The following is a 17,392-nucleotide window of genomic DNA, read 5'->3' on the forward strand; positions in this document are numbered from 1 at the left end:
GATTTAAAGAGATTTGTCAGTAGTGATGACTGAATTTAAGATCTGGGTTGTACAGTGAGGAAAACAGAAACGGGCACTTAGCTGTGTACATGCAAATGATACTGCTGATTTCAGGAAACATTACAGCAGTTAGTCCATGCTACACTGCAGCCAGTTGAGCACTGAAACTGTCTCTTTCAACTCTGTCTATTCTATGGTATTAATTTAATGCTTTCTGACAGGGTAGGATGGAGGCATGGGGAGGGTGGTCTCTGCCTGACCCTGGAATGCCTTAACTCTGGGCTGAAAGTCTCCAGCAGATTAGTGTCCCAGATGTGACACTGGTGTAGACAGGATTTTCTACTGACGTGAGCTACTTGTTGTGTTGTTAGGGTTAAAACCCTGTTCTGCCCTGGAGTCATGGACTTAAACATCTACCCCAGCTGAGAGGCATGTTTCCAGCTCTTGAGTTTTTGCTCAGCACATTTCTGGGTCTTGTGCAAGTTTTAGGCAGCAAATGGCTGGTGGTTTTCTTTCAGAAAATTTATAAGAAAATAAAACCATATTACCGACGGGGTTTTTTCTGGAATGCATGGAGATTTTTCACTGAAAAAGACCCAACTTTGTAAAGCCAGCTGTTCTAAGTATTTGCTTTTCTGAATAACAATCTAAAACCTTAAAAGAGATGTTTTAGATAAATAATTGATCATTTCACAATTACATGTCTGAAAAAAAAATCAGAAAAATCTTGATGAATCCTAATAAGAAGAAATTGTGTTAACCTTTGAAGAAATTTTCCAAGTCAGATAATTTTTCAATACATGTACATGGGACACATTTGCAACAGAAGTACAATGACCAGAGTAATCAGTAAGAACATAATAGGTCTTCCTGATGAGGAGTATAGAAAGCCTTAACCTGGTCTTCTGCTGAAAAAATTCTCTCAGCTAAACTCAGCCAGTATTCAGTTTCACAGCCATTGCTTTTTGGTCTGAGTTAATCAGAGACATGGCAAGCTCATATACATAAATGAAACAACCACAGGCCAGAAACTCTCCTAGATGCAGCAGTGGCAGGACAAAAATCTTATGTCAAATTTTTAATCTTCATTTTGAGACAAACTAATTGCATATTCTTGGTGTGGTGTAAGGCTGTGGCCTTATTAACAGTCATTTATATCGCAATATGCAATCCCATCATGTCTTTAAAATATAAGATTAAGTTGAAGCTACCTTTTTGAGCCAGAAAAAAAAAATCACGCTTTTCATTAACATTTCACTGTAGAATCATTGCTTCAAAAAGATCAGAAACCTGATGTCATTCTCACATCTAAAAATAAATTCAGGTTGGTTTTTTTTCTGACATTCAGTGGGCTGTATTTTCTAAATAGGGACACTGTGGTGAGACTATGGATATATTTTACTAACTTTCATCATCTGCACAAACAGGCATGAAGAACAAACCACAGCTGTTAACATCAAAGAAAACAGAGCAAACAAAAAAGGAGAAAACCAGGAATAAGCAAGAAAAGCTTCCATGTTTCTGGAGATATTTTTTCCTTCTAGGAAATCTAACTTCTTTGGACCACTTGAGGTCTTTTAATTTTCATCCTGTTTAGTACATAACACATTAGTATCTTGACCCTGCTTTTCATCACCTTGAGATACAAGCCACTGTTATGTTAAAATTTTGATTTTTTTTTTTAAGAAAAAAAATACAAAACAACATATGGCATGTTCAGTTTGTGCAATAGATAAAGGAATAATAGAATAAAAGGGATAATAGATAAAGGGATAATAGTAACCACAGCGGTGTTGGATCAAGGGTTGGACTTGATGATCTTGGAGGTCTTTTCTAACCTGGTTGATTCTATGTTTCTGTGATGGATTCTTTGAAATAGAGAAGAGAGGAAGGAAAATTGAAGCTGAGTAACCTGGCCCTGGCAGATATAAACATTGTCTTTGTTCATGTGATGTCTAGCCTGTTGACTAGAGTAGGGCTTCTGTTAAAATAATAGGTGGACAGCACACACCTTATCTGGTTTAACATTATAATGACTTGAAAAATTTTTAATTTATATTTTTTGAAAGTCAGTGTTTTCAGAAGTGTTAAGAGATTCAGTATCGTGAAAGGAGCTCTGTAAAACTTCTCAACCTGTCTGATGAGTACAGGTCATGTCAATCAAACACCATAACCGAAACCCCTACTTTTGGTTGCAGGAGACAGTGTCTTTGTTTACATTTGAATGTGGTGTACTTTACATACCTCCTTCTTTGAAAGCCTGATTTGAAGTGATGCAGGATTATAGTACCCCTATTATGTTTTACCTCTATTAGTGGGAGTCAGATGGGTTCATATACGTGAATGTGCTTGGATAGAAAGACCTTTTTCCCAAGTTTTCAGAAAAAGATAAGAGGAGGATGCAGAAAGCAAATCATCATGAATAATAAACCATGAGCTTCTTACCACAGGTTTCATGAAAAACAGATTGTGTCTTGTTGCATGCACTTATGTTTTACAATCCCAAACATGTTGGGCATTTTGATGTAGCGTGAATATGGGGCTTTTGTTCTCCGTGCCTCTGGCAGTTAGGAAATGTCAAGCAGAAAATGCACTTTGCCTGCAGGGGAAGAAGTCACCGAGGTGCCCGGTGGTGCAGTATCTCTGCAGGCTTATTCACAACATGGCAAAGAGATGAAGCCTGACAGCTAGGTCTTCCTTGCACGCCAGCAACAGGGAAAATACCACAGAGGAACCTCAAAGAATGAGGTAAAATGGGGAAAATAGGTAGTTACATGCATATTGTTTTTTAGTCTCCTTTCAGATTTTTTCTTGGCTCTCTTGGCTAACAAGAGGTGGACAGGAATTCACAAGGACAGGAGAAGGAACTACGCTGCAAAGTCAGGTTTCTTCATAATTATTGAAAATGAAAGGTGGATTCCCATTTTTACTGCAACCATCTAAATTACTCAGTCATTGTTTATCTAATTACTTGGCTGAAAATGTCATTTGAGAGTCCCCTTATAGTAAGAGAGCAGAGGAAACAAGGTTATGTATAAATAAGAATCCAAATAAAAATTAACTGTTTGTTAAATCTGCATAGTTTAGTGACTATTTTGTACCATACCTACTTTAATCTCTTTTTTTCTGTATTTCATTCCTTTGCCCTAATGTACCACATCAAATTACTATCTTTTCACAAGTATTCTAAAAGTTGCACAAATTGCATCTGTAAATTCTATTGTCATTCACTGAGGCTGCAAGTGCTCTGGAAATCAGGCCACCTTGATCTACATATTTAATTGTAGATACCTGCTTTAACAACTGATTTTACATGTGGGACTACTTATGTGCACTTCTAAACATGAATGATATTCTGAATTTGGCCCCTGATTTGACAAACGTGGTTGTTGTTCATCATTAATTGTAAGGCTGGCCAGAAAACAAAAATTTTGCTTATTTGAGAAAAAAATTACATTTTGGAATTTCTTTTCAGCTTGGAGCAAAGTCATCTGTACAGATGCTCTTTGTGGAAAGTGAGAGAGAAAGTGTGAGGCAGCCTAAGTAACCAACTTATTCTATGAGCCAAAATAACAAATAGTTGTGTAAAGAGGCAGCACTCACCTGGGATGTAGAATGCCATGTTTAAATCCCTTTTCCAGTTAATGACCACAATAGAGTATGAGATCATAGTTTTTGATTTTTTTCTCTGCTGAAGTTATTGTAGTTAGTAAATACAGTTAGCTATTCATCGGATCAGAGAAGGGGAGCTCAACATATCTAAGGGGTCTGGTCTTTTTTCTTCTCTCATTTCAATGAGAAATAACTGAGTGAGCCTTAGGGAGCTGGCCATTAAAATATCTCTGTACATTTCTGAATAATTCATGATTAATGAGATTTTCCTAAGATGTTTTTCAATAGAATTTTGACCGCTCCTAATATTTTCTTTTTACAAATTTGTTTAAAAACAGAAAGAGAAAGACCTCTTCAACCAAATTGCAATAAAAATATGTAAAAAGCATAACTTCACTGTTGCTCTTCATGACTTATTTCTGTATCTGAACAATGTAAGTTATCCTAGAGATGCAATGGAAGTATGTCTAAGGACTTATTTTGTTTTAGTTTTCCTTTTCCTTTTCTTCACTTAAGAAAGCTGAACAAAACTGCTTTTTAAAGTGCTGTTATTGTTTAGGTAACTGACACTAAAAAACGATGACAGGATGTGAGTTTCTAATTTTGGTGATGTCCCATTGTTTTGAGAGGAAGCTGGTTTTGAAGTAGTGATTGTAAGCACAGCATGCACTGTGATCTTATAACAGCAGGCAGAACTGTCACATGTTGGGACAAAAGTACTCCTTTTTCTTGATAGATACAGGGATAATATTCCCATAACCGTTTCTTTGACTAACCAATACATTATGTGGAACTTCAGAATTCTTGAGATATATCCTGCTATTTAATGTATAAGCTGCCATGTTACAAGGGTATTTTTCTTCTGCAGTATTTGGATAAATATGCGGGTATAGGGTGCGGCAGAGGGAAGAAGTGACATCAAGCTGAAATGGATATCTGAATCTTTGTCATTCAGTCTGATATATTTGGGATTGAACTCTTGTTTAATAGGAAAACTGACTCTTATCTCCTTCAAAAATACCTTTTACTTCCATAGTGCAGTAATTCATGATGATGGGAGCATTACTGAAAAAAATGAACAGATCTCCTGTGAAGTATTTCAGTCTTGCCTCAAGAACAAAACTGTGGTGCATCCAATTAAACTGGCATCCTTCCACTGATTTCTAAGCCCAGTGAAGTGGGTTGTGCACTTTTTGGATGGACATGCAGGTACTCAGCAGCATTTGGACTCCCCAAGAGCCCAACTTCAATGGTACTTTCTGGATTCATACCTACAAGGGTGGTCTTAATACACACAGGCTCTGGCTGTTTCTTCCCTCCCTTCCTCTTTGTAATTGATTTAGTGTTTTGAATGAAATGCAGAGAGATAAATTGTGTTGGCAATATTTTAATAATGTAATAAACTGTTCCTGTATAGTCTGTTCTGGTCCTCTGGTAGTACATTAATGAACTTAGAAAATAAAGTGGATATAAATTTAGGATTTATATGTATTCTTTTCCTGTTTAAAATAACTTTCTCTTTCCTGATGCTCTAGGTGACCCTGCTTTGGCAGGGGGGTTTGACTAGATGACCTCCAGAGGTCTCTTCCTGCCGTAACTATTCAGTGATTCACTGGTTCAGTACTATTGAAAGGCAATACTGCATGGCACCCTGTGTTTAAGAGTTGCATTGCCAAAGCTTGACTTTTCTTGAGAAAATATTAATCTTTATCTCACTCAGTTTGGAGGTAGATATGATAGAATGTGATGAAATCTTGGAAAGCAAAGGCAAGGAAAAACTCCTTTCGTTTTAATACTGTCCTCTATATGCTGATATTTTGTGGAATATGATCTTTCTGAAAAGCAAAATAATTTTTTTCAGAAGTATTCATGTTTGCCCCAGGGACATCCTCTCTGACAGAGATGATTTAACATCATCCAGCCAAATAGAGAGTGAACACTTATACGAGAATTAAATAATTTCAGCCTACCCTGAAGTTTGATGATCTAATTATACTGGGGGCACCCGGGCACCACTGAGAGCCCTCCAGCTCCTCACTGCCTTAAACAGGCTGAAACACCCAACCTCTCAAGAATGACTTCATGTTAATAAAGTCTTTACAACTGAGCAGATTTTAAAATAATTCTAATTTCCTGTAGATGTCAAAAAAATTGGAAAGTCCATTTTGAGTTGCTAAGGAGTGTGGGGTATGCCTCTAGGCTCACCCTAGATACACAGAATCTATGGGCAGCTGTAATTTGAAATACTACAAAAGAGGCAGAAACGGGTGAAAAGCTCTGACTCATTCAGACACCAAACTGGATCAGACTTTCAGCTGGTTTGTACCCCTTTGTGCTGGAATGTTGCTAAACAAGATTGGGCAGGGGGAAAGAAAAGTGACAGTGCAAGACTGGGATGGGAGAAGAGAGAACAAGAAAGATGGTAACAGAGGTTTTGTCAAGATGCAGAATTTATTTCTGTTGCCCATTAATGCACCTGGGCAAAATGCAATTTTTGGAAACTTCATTTCTTGAGTTTGCAGAGTGTTGAAATTATATCTCAACTTAACTACAATATAACATCAAGTCTTCTCTTTTAAAATCAATGTATCATTTTTATATCTGTCTTCATACCTGCATTAAAATAGTCACATTGAGATATAATTACTTTTTTCTTTCCTTTTCATTTTAACCTTGACAGGTTGAGCCATTGATCCAGAAAGGCCATGAGAATCTGGTGCACCATATTCTGCTCTACCAGTGCAGCAGCAATTTGAATGACAGTGTGCTGGACTATGGACATGAATGTTACCACCCCAACATGCCAGACTCTTTTCTCACATGTGAGACAGTCATTTTTGCCTGGGCCATTGGAGGAGAGGTAGGATGAATGTCTGTCTAGAATGGTTCATCAATGGGGCTTTAGGATGGGGTGTATCATAACAAAGTTTCTTCCTAGTATGTTAGATATTACTTAATCTGTCTGTTTTTAAGGATACACAATCACAATCCCTAAATGCCTCACCAGCAAGTCCTCAACCTCTTATTGGTCTTTTAAGTATGCAATGCAATGGTGATCCTGAGTGACAAGCCAAAAGTAACTAAAATAGTATAGATGCCCTAGGGGAGCTTTGGAGCATGGAAATCTATCACTATATCAGCTTGTCCTATCTGATATGAAAATACACTGCCTGCAGCAATGACCAGCTACCTGTGGAGAATAACTGTGTCTGTAGGTGACTTTGTAAAATACACAGACACAGGACTTTGCAAATAGATTTAATAATTATGTGCCTCACTAGGACCTGGTTTCACTGTTGCTCCATTCAGGTATATCATTCTGAAGTTTCCTCCTCAGCCCAAAAACACATCATTTCAGTGTAGGAGAGATCCTGTGTCGGTGCTGAGCCAGCACAAGGACCACTTTGTTCATGGCAGTGGGACATATCTACAGAAAATATGGGTTCTGATTGCCATGTTCACCCCAGGCTGTGTTTTCAGCTTATTTCATATGTCAATTCAGGCTCCAAATAATGCTTTGAGCTGACATAATGCACCATTACTGCCAAAAGAATTCCACCCCTTTACCCCCTTGATTCACTGTGTGCCCACACAAATAGTGGTGTGGGCACAGAGAGGGACTGGGATGATGATAGTTTCTGGAGCCTTCATTTGCCAGCCTGCAGTCCAAAACCATCTGCGAGTGCTGCAGTGTGAGGAAGTCAGAGCTGTTACATGGACTCTTCAAAAGAACTTTAATCCACTGTGAGCATTATCCCTGATGTATGCTTTGAGCATTTTTGCCATCAGCTATGCTCTGACCTAGTATTTGTACTTTTGAGTGTCTTAATCTAAGTGAAATTAAAAATTCATAAAAATAAGTTAGCATTTAACAAGCACTATGGAGGTTTTTACAAGGGTTAAACATCTGTAGAGAGGAATCTGACAGATCTGGGATACATTCAGGTTTAGCCAAGTACCCACTTCACTAATTTCAGTTTACCCTTACATTTAATAAAGGGGATAATAATTTTTACTGTATACTACAATTAATAATCAAGCATCAGAAAATTGGTATCTCAATTTGCACATTTCAGAAAGTTAGAATCTCAAATTGTTTATTAAAGTATTAGCTATATACTATAAAATGTTGCAGATTAATTTCAATTACAGTGAATTTGGTAAATGAGTTCATTTAAGAGATACTGGTATTCTGGTTTGAATCAGGAGTGAGCTTCTGAACTAAATCTCCCAGTTATTCCCACTTACCAAGCTCTTTTTATCATCATGAGTGGTTTGAGAATTTTCACAATCCCCTTTGGAATGAAGTTAAACTGAAAGTGCAGGGGTGAACCCAGACCCTCCTAGCAATAAATGGGGTTCAGTGCATGGGGCCTGACCAGAGCTTATCCAAAGGAGCATCATTTGAGGACAGTGGGTCCAACACAAGCTGTTGCAAGGTACAGAAACTAATTCTTTTGCACTATTGGCTTGCTAATGTAAATGAAGCCATGAAGATCATCTTTATTGTTCAAATAATTTTACATAGAATACAGTGATTTGTGCAGGAAAAACAAGTTAATTACATGCAACCTCAGTGTTCCCTGGAAATTGCTGCTCTTAGAAACTGGGAACGTTTAAAATGTTGATTCACTTCTTCATAAAGGTTTTATTGTCAGGCTAAGTGCTTGATGATGCAATGTTTATACATTTAAAATGAAATTTTCCTTTTCTGCTCAAACAATAAATACAGAATAAATAATCATAAGATCACAGGATAATGCAGATTGAAAGGGACCTCAGGAAGTCTCTAGTCCAGCCTCCTACTCAAAGCAGTGAGGTCAGGCTTGTTTGCTCACAGCTTTGTCCTCTACCAATCGTGGGATCTACTATTTTATACTGACAGAATTATTTAGTATATTGAGTATATAATAACTCTGTTATATCACAATGTCATGTTCAGAAAGCTGTAAAAGAAGTTAGCTTTGTAAATTTTATCATTAATATGATCATATCATTGCAAAAAGAAGTCACTGTTATTTATAAAGAGATTAACTGTGGCAAAAATACCTTAACTCTGTATGCCTGTATTGATTTCCAGGGCTTCACGTACCCTCCACATGTTGGCTTATCCATTGGCACAGCATCTGACCCTCTGTTCGTTCTTATGGAGGTGCATTATGACAATCCATCGTACACAGAAGGTTTGTAGCCTCACACTCTTTAAAACATGCAGCACTGGAAAATGTGCTAGACACAAGTGTTTGTCACTGCATTGTGTGGTGAACAGAGCACATACAAAGCCAAGTCTTATTTTTTCCTGATTAGTAGTCCCTGGTTCACAGTGTTTTTCTCACTGCTCTCAAAAGTTTACCCCAAAGTCAGTGAGAGATTCAGGTATACAAGAAATTGTGGACCAGGTGAGTATATCTCATTTTATCACTACATTCTTCTTGTTATCTCTCTCTCCATTTGCTGGGAAATGCAATCAGAATGAAAACAAGCAGTATAGCACTCAAACTGTGAGGCAGCAATACAGGGAATGATCCTTTTATTAATTTCTAATTTTTTTTAAGAAATCTACCTCAACTCTGAGCATTTTCTGAAGTTGAAGTACAGACTCAGGTTGCTAGACCATTGACTGTGTAAAGGCAGTTTATCTTAAAAGATAATCTTTTAATTTATAATAGTATTTGTTAAATGTTCCTCCTCAAATTAAATTTTATTTAGAAGTAAAAGGAAGAAACCAATGAACTCCAGAAAACCAGGGGAACTTTGACGCTGTCTTTGGGAAAGATAGTTTTTGTTCTGAAGCAGGAGTTTGTTAAGCTACTGTACCTGAGAATATTCTCATGATTTTTACACACAAACTGAGTAAAATCTAATGCAGCATGTGTACTGTACATTTACACCCCTATGTGTTAAAATAAAATTCTCTATGTGGGTTATGGTGTTCTGTCTTACTGTCATTTCCCCTCTTCATGTTGTTCTAAATTAACTAGCTCTTTGTTTTTAATTTAATTTAGTGATGGACTCTGTCCTTTCAGCATACACCTTTGCATGGGATACAATACACTTCATTTGCATATTGTATTCTTTTCCATCAAATGTGACCTGAAAGCCTGAGAAGTCACATATAGAAAAACTCTGTCTGATTTGGTTGTGTCCCTAAATTTATCATTTTGTTTTAATTGACTGTGCTGTGTGACAGCATTGGTTTAGTTCAACCACATACAAAACCTGGAAATCAATAATGTTTTGTTTCTTTTGTTAAGCAATGTGGACAATTCTGCCTTGCAGAGACATTCCTAGGTGAACACAGTATCTCACTAAAGACCTGGGAAAATTCAGGCAGCATAGGCAGAGAAGGGTGCCTGTAATACAGGTCATGCTTCTCCTCCTCCGTGGCAAAATACACAGCATAAAATTGTGCCAGGGCTGTGAGAGCACAGACCTGAGTACTCTGTTTGCTTCAGGTGGGGACAACAGAGTTCTCCTGACACAACACCAAACCTGCCACTGGGTGACCTTCATTTTTGTATTGTCACCTGTGTTTCCCCAGTTTGGGTCTCATGGTGAAAGGCTGCACTGTTTCCTTCCCTTTGTGACCTGGGGTAATGTTTTCCTGAGTGACTCAGATTGGCAGTCACTGTTGGCTCCCAGTCAGGAGCAGTTCAAACATTTTTAATTTAAGGTGGGTGGTTTTGATTGTTTGTGATTTTGTAGTCCTTAACATTCACTTTTCATTTGAAAGGTGGCCTCTTTTCAGATTGTTTATCAGCAACTCTGACAGACCATAAAAGTGTCTGACATTTAGATGTTAGCAACCAGTTTGAGAGGGAAATTCCACCAAGGAAAAATTCAAGTTGATGAGATTTTATGAATATCTCCAGAAAGGGAGAAAGTTTGGATTCCCAGATACTAAAGTTGGGATGTTGTGGGATAGGATATATCACCCTAAATGTCATGATTCATATATTGAAGAATGGTTGATTACCATTTTTGATTGGCTATACATAGTTCATATCCTTTGTTCCTTAATAATTATATACATTACTTCATCTTAGATATTTTAGTGACTGGGTAACAGCCCCTGCTCCGTCCCTCTGCCATTTGCTTATCTTAAAATAGACTGCCAATATCATATTGATGTAAAATTTGGCTTCAGGCACTGCTATGTCTGTTATGTTTTTTAGAAGACTAATATAGGTCACTAGGAAACCTCTTACCTTCTCCGAGATACTTGATATGGTTTTGCATTTTTAATTTTCAAATTTGAAATTATTTCAGTGATTATTCATAAATATAAAGAAAAAGTGAACTACCAGAGTGTAGCAGTTGTGCAAACACAAATTAATTTTTTGTGTGTACCTCCACTAATACGAATGACTAGTAATTATAAGCATTTAGATGACGAAGGCAACATAAATTATTAATAGTTACACAAACAAACACATATGGCTAAACATATGTGGGTGAACAAAATAGCTTTGTATCATTTTGACTGTTAAAAAATCAACCTCTTCACAGCAGGCTTTGGTTCTTTAAACTAATTTTTTTAATCAAGAGTTCTTGAATCAGTGCAGCATTAAAATACTCTGTAATTCTCTTGTCTACTTCACTCAAGGTACTGGTATTATGAGCAGGTTTGGGATTTAGTAAGCAAATGTTCAGTTGATGCTCTCTTAATTTGAGAGACTGTAAAAGAGGTATATTTTGTCATTTGGGGTATGCTGTAATGTAACAGGCAATCCTAAGCAAAGGAAAAATATAATCAATCCTAGGACTCCAGGTGAAGAAATAGATAAAATTCATAAACAGAAGATAACACATGGCTAGAAAATTTGTAAGAAAAAAGCACAAAAATTTTAAGCTTTGCTTTAAATATTTCAATATGAAAATCATACACGGAATCTTTTGAGGTCTTATTATTTCCTTGTATTGTTTCTTCTGCCTGTGATTTATCTTCTTTTCCCTGAAATCCGTGTTGGATATCTCAGTGAAAGGAGCACGAGGGCTACAGAGAGTATGTATTTTTCCTTCACATCTAAACACCAAAGAGAACAAGACACTGTGTTTAAAAACTGTCCCGTGGACTGCCCCTATTTATTACTTCCTGCTTACAGTTTGAACTCATTTCCAGGTTATTGAGGTTGATTCCTTGATTTTCATGTAGAAAACATAGGACATAGCATGAAAAATGTGAAACAATTTGGTTTTGGTTTTTTTGCATTTGAAATACAGATTTATAGCCGTGGCTCACTGTGTTCTTTTGTTGCAGGCTTGATAGATAACTCTGGTCTAAGGCTAATTTACACTCCAGTTTTAAGGAAATATGATGCTGGGGTTATTGAAGCTGGTCTTTGGGTCAGTCTCTTCCACAATATCCCACCAGGCATGCCTGAATTTGTGTCAGAGGGTCACTGCACGCTGGAATGTCTGGAAGAGGTATGACCCCTGCCTGAATCCACTGGTTTTCATTCATAGAAATAGTTTTGGAGTCACTTTAACTTCTTGGGAAGATTGATGTGAGGAAAGGCATGTGGTAGTACATGTTGCCCTCCAAAATGTTCAGTCTTTTTGAACTGAGTATTTAGGCTTTTAGGTGTTCAGGCTGCTTCACTTACATGAGTAATACTGGATAACACAGTGCTTGCAATGTTTTAATTTTGTGTTGACTATATAAGCATACACTGCTTTTCATGGCAAAGCTATTAATATCTAATTGGGATAGCTAGCCCAAAAAAAATGTTGAGACTAATTCAGACCTGTGCATATGCAAAAGGCTCCTGATGATGAGGTAAAGCCTGAAAGGTATTCTTAGACCACCACAGAAACTAAAGACCTCACCAGGTTTTGTTGTACAATTATGCATTTATTAAATATTTTGTTTCATTAAGATAACTTAAATATCTCTGCAGGTAATGGAAGCATTGTCTAAGATCTGTGATTAGTGTATCATGGTTGATTCTCATATACTTTGTCCTTTACAGGGAAGGGTTGAATCAAGAACATGGTTAACTATGAAGGCCAAATTAGATACAGAATTTAGATTTCTTCTTGGAGGTGTTAAATATTGCATATTCTCCTAGCATTTTTCAGCCTTAAAACACTTGAGTAATCTATTATCATGAGGTTTCTGATCCTGAGGCTGTTCTTGAAAGGTATTGCGATAACAGATTGTTTCTGCCTTGAGCTCTGAACAAGAACCAAATTTGAGCATACTGGAAGTTTAGCAGCAGATCTCAACTAGAACAGGAGTGATGTCAGATTTGTATCAATTTGGAAAAGTTAATTTTCAAATGTTTTTGACCTGGAAAAAAGTTTCAGATGTGAACTTACAGTATTTCACTACCAGTTCACTTGAAGATGGGAAGTAGAGCATATTATAATTACAGACTCTCAATTTTAAGTGCATCTCTTGGCATGATATTGATGACAACGTCATTCATAACTGCATAGAAATTCTTTTTCACAATAAAAGTCTGCATTCTCCAGTATCAACCATTAGCACTAAAATAATGTGCAGGCTTTATAGTATGACTCCCTTACAAGTCTTAAACTGTTAAACTGAGAATTATTTGCAGTCTAGCTGATTTTCATTTTAAAAATGCATGCACTAGGAGTAAAACTGGGAGGTTTTTTTTGTAAAAAATAATCACAGAAAATATCTAGCCTTTTTTTGTGCATAAAACCTTAATTTGACATCTAGGTTTGGTTTCACTATAGACTACATTTTGCAGTAAACTGCGTGAATGTAAAAATACATTGATTTATACATTTTCACTCTGTGCTTTGTATTACCTGACATTACCTTACATTTGGGCACACTAATAGTGGTTTCCCTTGACCAGGCTCTAGGTGCTGAGAGACCTGCTGGGATTCAAGTGTTTGCGGTGCTTCTTCATGCACATCTTGCTGGCAGAGCTATCAGGATGCGCCACTTCCGTAATGGCGAGGAGCAGAAGCTACTTGCTTACGATGATGAGTTTGACTTCAACTTCCAGGAGTTTCAGTATCTGAAAGAAGAAAGAACCATCTTGCCTGTACGACACTCTTCATTCTTTCCCTTAAAGTGTTTAAGAGATCACGTGCCTAAGATTTTCTCACATGTTGGATTAATTTTGCTGCAGAATTTCCTATCATTGCATCATAGAATTTTTGAATGTTTTGTTCATTTTCCCACTTATTTCAGAGTGACTAATGCATTAAAATTTTGGTGTCTTGGGAGTGTCTATGCAATTCACCACAGAACTGGCTTGGTCCATCAATTCAGGCTATTCTTTGAGTATGTTTGTTATCCACAATTACTTGATTTGAACTTTACTATCACAAATATTTGAACAAAGCAGATTAGCAAACCCCACGTGTGCCCAGCTGTGCCATCTTTGTGCATCCAGCAAGATGAATAACAGAAATGTCAGTGCATGGCTTTACAGAACTGTTGGAACCAAGTAACACATCCTCAATTTTTTCACACAGGAAGTGTCCAGCCTTGCAAACATGTCTACAAATCAGCCATATCTTCTGTTTACTTCACATTTTCTGTTGTTGTTGGAAGGAAAGCTCCATGCTTATCTTCCACATGAGGTTTCACTGGTAAACACAGCCCTTTTGAAAAAGAAATCATATAACTCTATTATACTTGTGAAAATAGTGTAACATAACTTATAGAAAATTTCCAACTAGAGTTATTTTATTAAGCAGTAGCTATCCATAGATATTGCATGAAAAGAGTCTGGGGTTTTTTTGTGTGAGTCATTCATTCAAAAATTATTCATTCATCTTTTATTAGTTCCAACCAGTGTATTTTTTTGAGGCTTTGGCCTGAGGACAGGAAATTTAGTGCTGCAAACTCTTGGTGCTCCAGATCTGGGCAGCAGAGAAGCTTGTCCTGGTGCATGGGAACAAACCTGTTACTTAATGGAATTGGTCAGACTCAAAATGTCGGAAAAGACCACTGAAATCACTGAACTTCAAGTATGGTCAGGAACCCCATGGTTTAAACTTCCAGGCTTCTCTTCAAGTCCCTTTCTCTCTTCTGTCTCTTCTCCCACGCTGGGATACTTTGATATTTGTACTTTAAAGGCAAGAAGCTAAAATACTAACTTTCTAGTTCAATTTCTACAGCAAAACCTGGATGTTCAAGTGCAGCATTTACTCTTTGAAGTCAAACTGCTTGTACTCTACAGGGACTTCAAAGACAAACTGGTGTTACCTCCTTCAGGAAAGAAGTGTTGAAGGGTTTAGGAAGAGGGCTGGCAGAAGATGACAGGTTTACAGAGAAAACCTGTAATATTTTTAGGAAAATCCATGCAGATTATGGAGGAAGGCCTCTTACAATTCAAAAAAAATAAGGGAGTAGACAACAGAAAGACTAAAAGAGGTATTTGATAGTATCAGCAACTTGGAAAAAAACCCCACTTCAAGTAGAAAGGCTTTTTTCAAGCCTTTCTTTGTTTTTATCTTGTGCAAAACTACCAGTGCAGCTTTGCATACATCATCCACTGTAATTCAGAAAACAGTCTAATCAATTAACTAATAATAATATAATTTTTCAAGTAAGTTCGACTTATTCTCACTTTCCATAAACTCCTCCAAAGGTGTATCCCTCTTTTAGCTTGCGGAGTCCAGGTTATTTGCTTTCTTCACGTGCTAACACTCTCTTCTCACTTTAGAAGCAAGAGATCAAATATCACAGAAGGAACACTTTTAGTGAACCTTATGCAGTCCGTAAGCTCTGAAAGCCAGAGACCTCTCTGGTGGGAACCAGCATATTCCTGCTGGGAGCAGTGAAGCTGTGCCAGCTCATGCTGCTTCAGAAACCTCCGTCTGCATTTGGCTGACATGAGGCTGACACACCTTCTTCCAGCAGTCTGGAGTACAGACTGTGCTAGCATTTATTTGGTGATGAGACAGCCTTCAGAAGAGGAAGCCTTTAAAGGGTGGTCTGATTTTTTTCAGGGAAATATAATGGGTGATAAGGGAAAATGGTGATATAAGAAAAATAAACCAAACCAAACATCTGGCATCCTTGTGACATGAAGCTGACCAAAACACTAGATTTTTGGTGTCTGCCTATGTTCTTGAATATTTTAATTTCCACTTGGTTATCATGTTGATCTTGAGATTTGTATTGATTAGGTGCAGGGAGTAAAGGTATTAGCAAACAGTTGATCAGTTTGTCAAGGCACCAAAAAGTTAATTGTATGCACTTGAGAAGGTGAGTATTAAGCCTTTCCCATACATATCTGTCAACGTAGTGAAGTCTTTGCCTGCCACTCCTCTACTCCCAGGCTTGGCAGAGAAATAGTTGTTACTGTGATGTGGAAAACCTTCTTTTCCTCATTTGCCAAATATTTCTGCTGTAGTTGGCAGGATAAATGAGCCTGGGTAAAGTAGCACTGGATGAGTTTTGGAGCAAGAATCATCTGTATACATCGTCTACTGTATAATTTTCCAGAAACTGGATGATAACTGGGCACCTTCATTGCTATTTAAAAAAAATCCAGACAACACTTAATAAGACTCTGTTTAAATCCATGGGAGATCCCTGAGAACCTGTGATAATAATTATAATATACTAAATTGTGAGGCCTTAACATATGGCAGTTACCTAATCCTTCTCTTTGAAAAAGTCATATCCACTGCTCTGATGTTTATTTCTTCAGCCCTTGCTGTCGTCTGTGGTTACCTGAAGTTGGTGTTAATAAGCTTCAGAACTGTGAAATTCCTAAATTTTGTGTTTCAGGGAGATAATTTAATCACAGAATGTCACTACAATACTGTGGACCGAATTCGCATGACATGGGTAAGCAATGTTTTAGTGGATCAAAATGCACAGATAATATTGGACCTAAAAACCTTTGTCATAAAACTCTATTAAAAACAGTGAGCTTACTTGCTAAGGCCTGTGTGCATGTAGTCATGTATTATCTTTCCTTTCATAGATTCTTAGGTTTTAAAATCATCTGAATGATTGTGATCATAGTCGGATCTCTTGCATAAGTCACTCCTATGACTAGTTTATGACAATAAGCACTTCAGATCACAAAAAATCTTTAGAAGTCAAACTTTGCTAGTATTAGGAATGCTTTCATCACAACACGTATTAACATGCAAATTCTGCAAATTGTAATGAATTATTTTTATGAACTTGTTACATGTCTTTCCCCGAAGTTGTAATTGCCAGTTCTTATGCTTTGATTTTTACTTAGGATGTGACCAGGATGTTATTGGACTTTTTAGTTTTGTGCCTAAGGTAGAATCCAGGCAGAATGCAGATCCTTTGGACTAGGAAGAGGAGTTGAGGACCCCCACATTGAGGGGTTTGAGCTCAGGTTTGGCACACGTCAGTGCACAGTGTCCGAGGTGCAGCTTTGGAGGTTGGCACTGGCCATTGTGATGCAGCCACTCGGTTTTGGAGGTGAAATAAATTTAGTTGTTGGCACATGAACTGGACTGTACCAGTTGGCTACAAAACTGTAGAGTGATGCCAGACCCACTATGGCTATGGGAGGCGTATAGCTGCCTTCACCTAGGTCTGATCTGGCTTCCTGGGGAGGGACTGGTTCCAAACCTCTGGGAGGTGAGACCTGAGGGGTTTCTGTTCCGCAGGAAAGAACTGTTCCTGGCATCCAGTGAGCACAGGGATACTTCTCCCTGAATCATGACTTGCAAGCAGATACACGCAGTAGTTATATTAAGAAAACAAAATAGCAAGAATGGAGGGGTTTGAGGTTTTGTCCTGTTTTTTTGTGTGGTGAACACACTAGCTCTTGGCCCCTGATTCATGTGTCTT

General features: G+C 37.6%; 1 protein-coding gene across 2 annotated transcripts in view; it reads left to right on the forward strand.

The window, feature by feature from the left end:
• MOXD1 (monooxygenase DBH like 1) overlaps positions 1-17,392 on the forward strand; it is a 49,452-nt gene that overhangs the window by 24,528 nt on the left and 7,532 nt on the right. For both annotated transcript variants that reach the window (XM_050316287.1, XM_050316288.1), the window contains exons 5-9: positions 6,293-6,472; positions 8,693-8,795; positions 11,873-12,039; positions 13,446-13,637; positions 16,343-16,402. In XM_050316287.1, coding sequence (XP_050172244.1) covers positions 6,293-6,472; positions 8,693-8,795; positions 11,873-12,039; positions 13,446-13,637; positions 16,343-16,402 — 702 coding nt within the window. The remainder of the gene's footprint in view (positions 1-6,292; positions 6,473-8,692; positions 8,796-11,872; positions 12,040-13,445; positions 13,638-16,342; positions 16,403-17,392) is intronic.

This window comes from Myiozetetes cayanensis, unplaced genomic scaffold (assembly GCF_022539395.1).
Source record: "Myiozetetes cayanensis isolate MyiCay16 unplaced genomic scaffold, myiCay2020 scf2-11, whole genome shotgun sequence".
Lineage (NCBI taxonomy): Eukaryota > Metazoa > Chordata > Aves > Passeriformes > Tyrannidae > Myiozetetes > Myiozetetes cayanensis.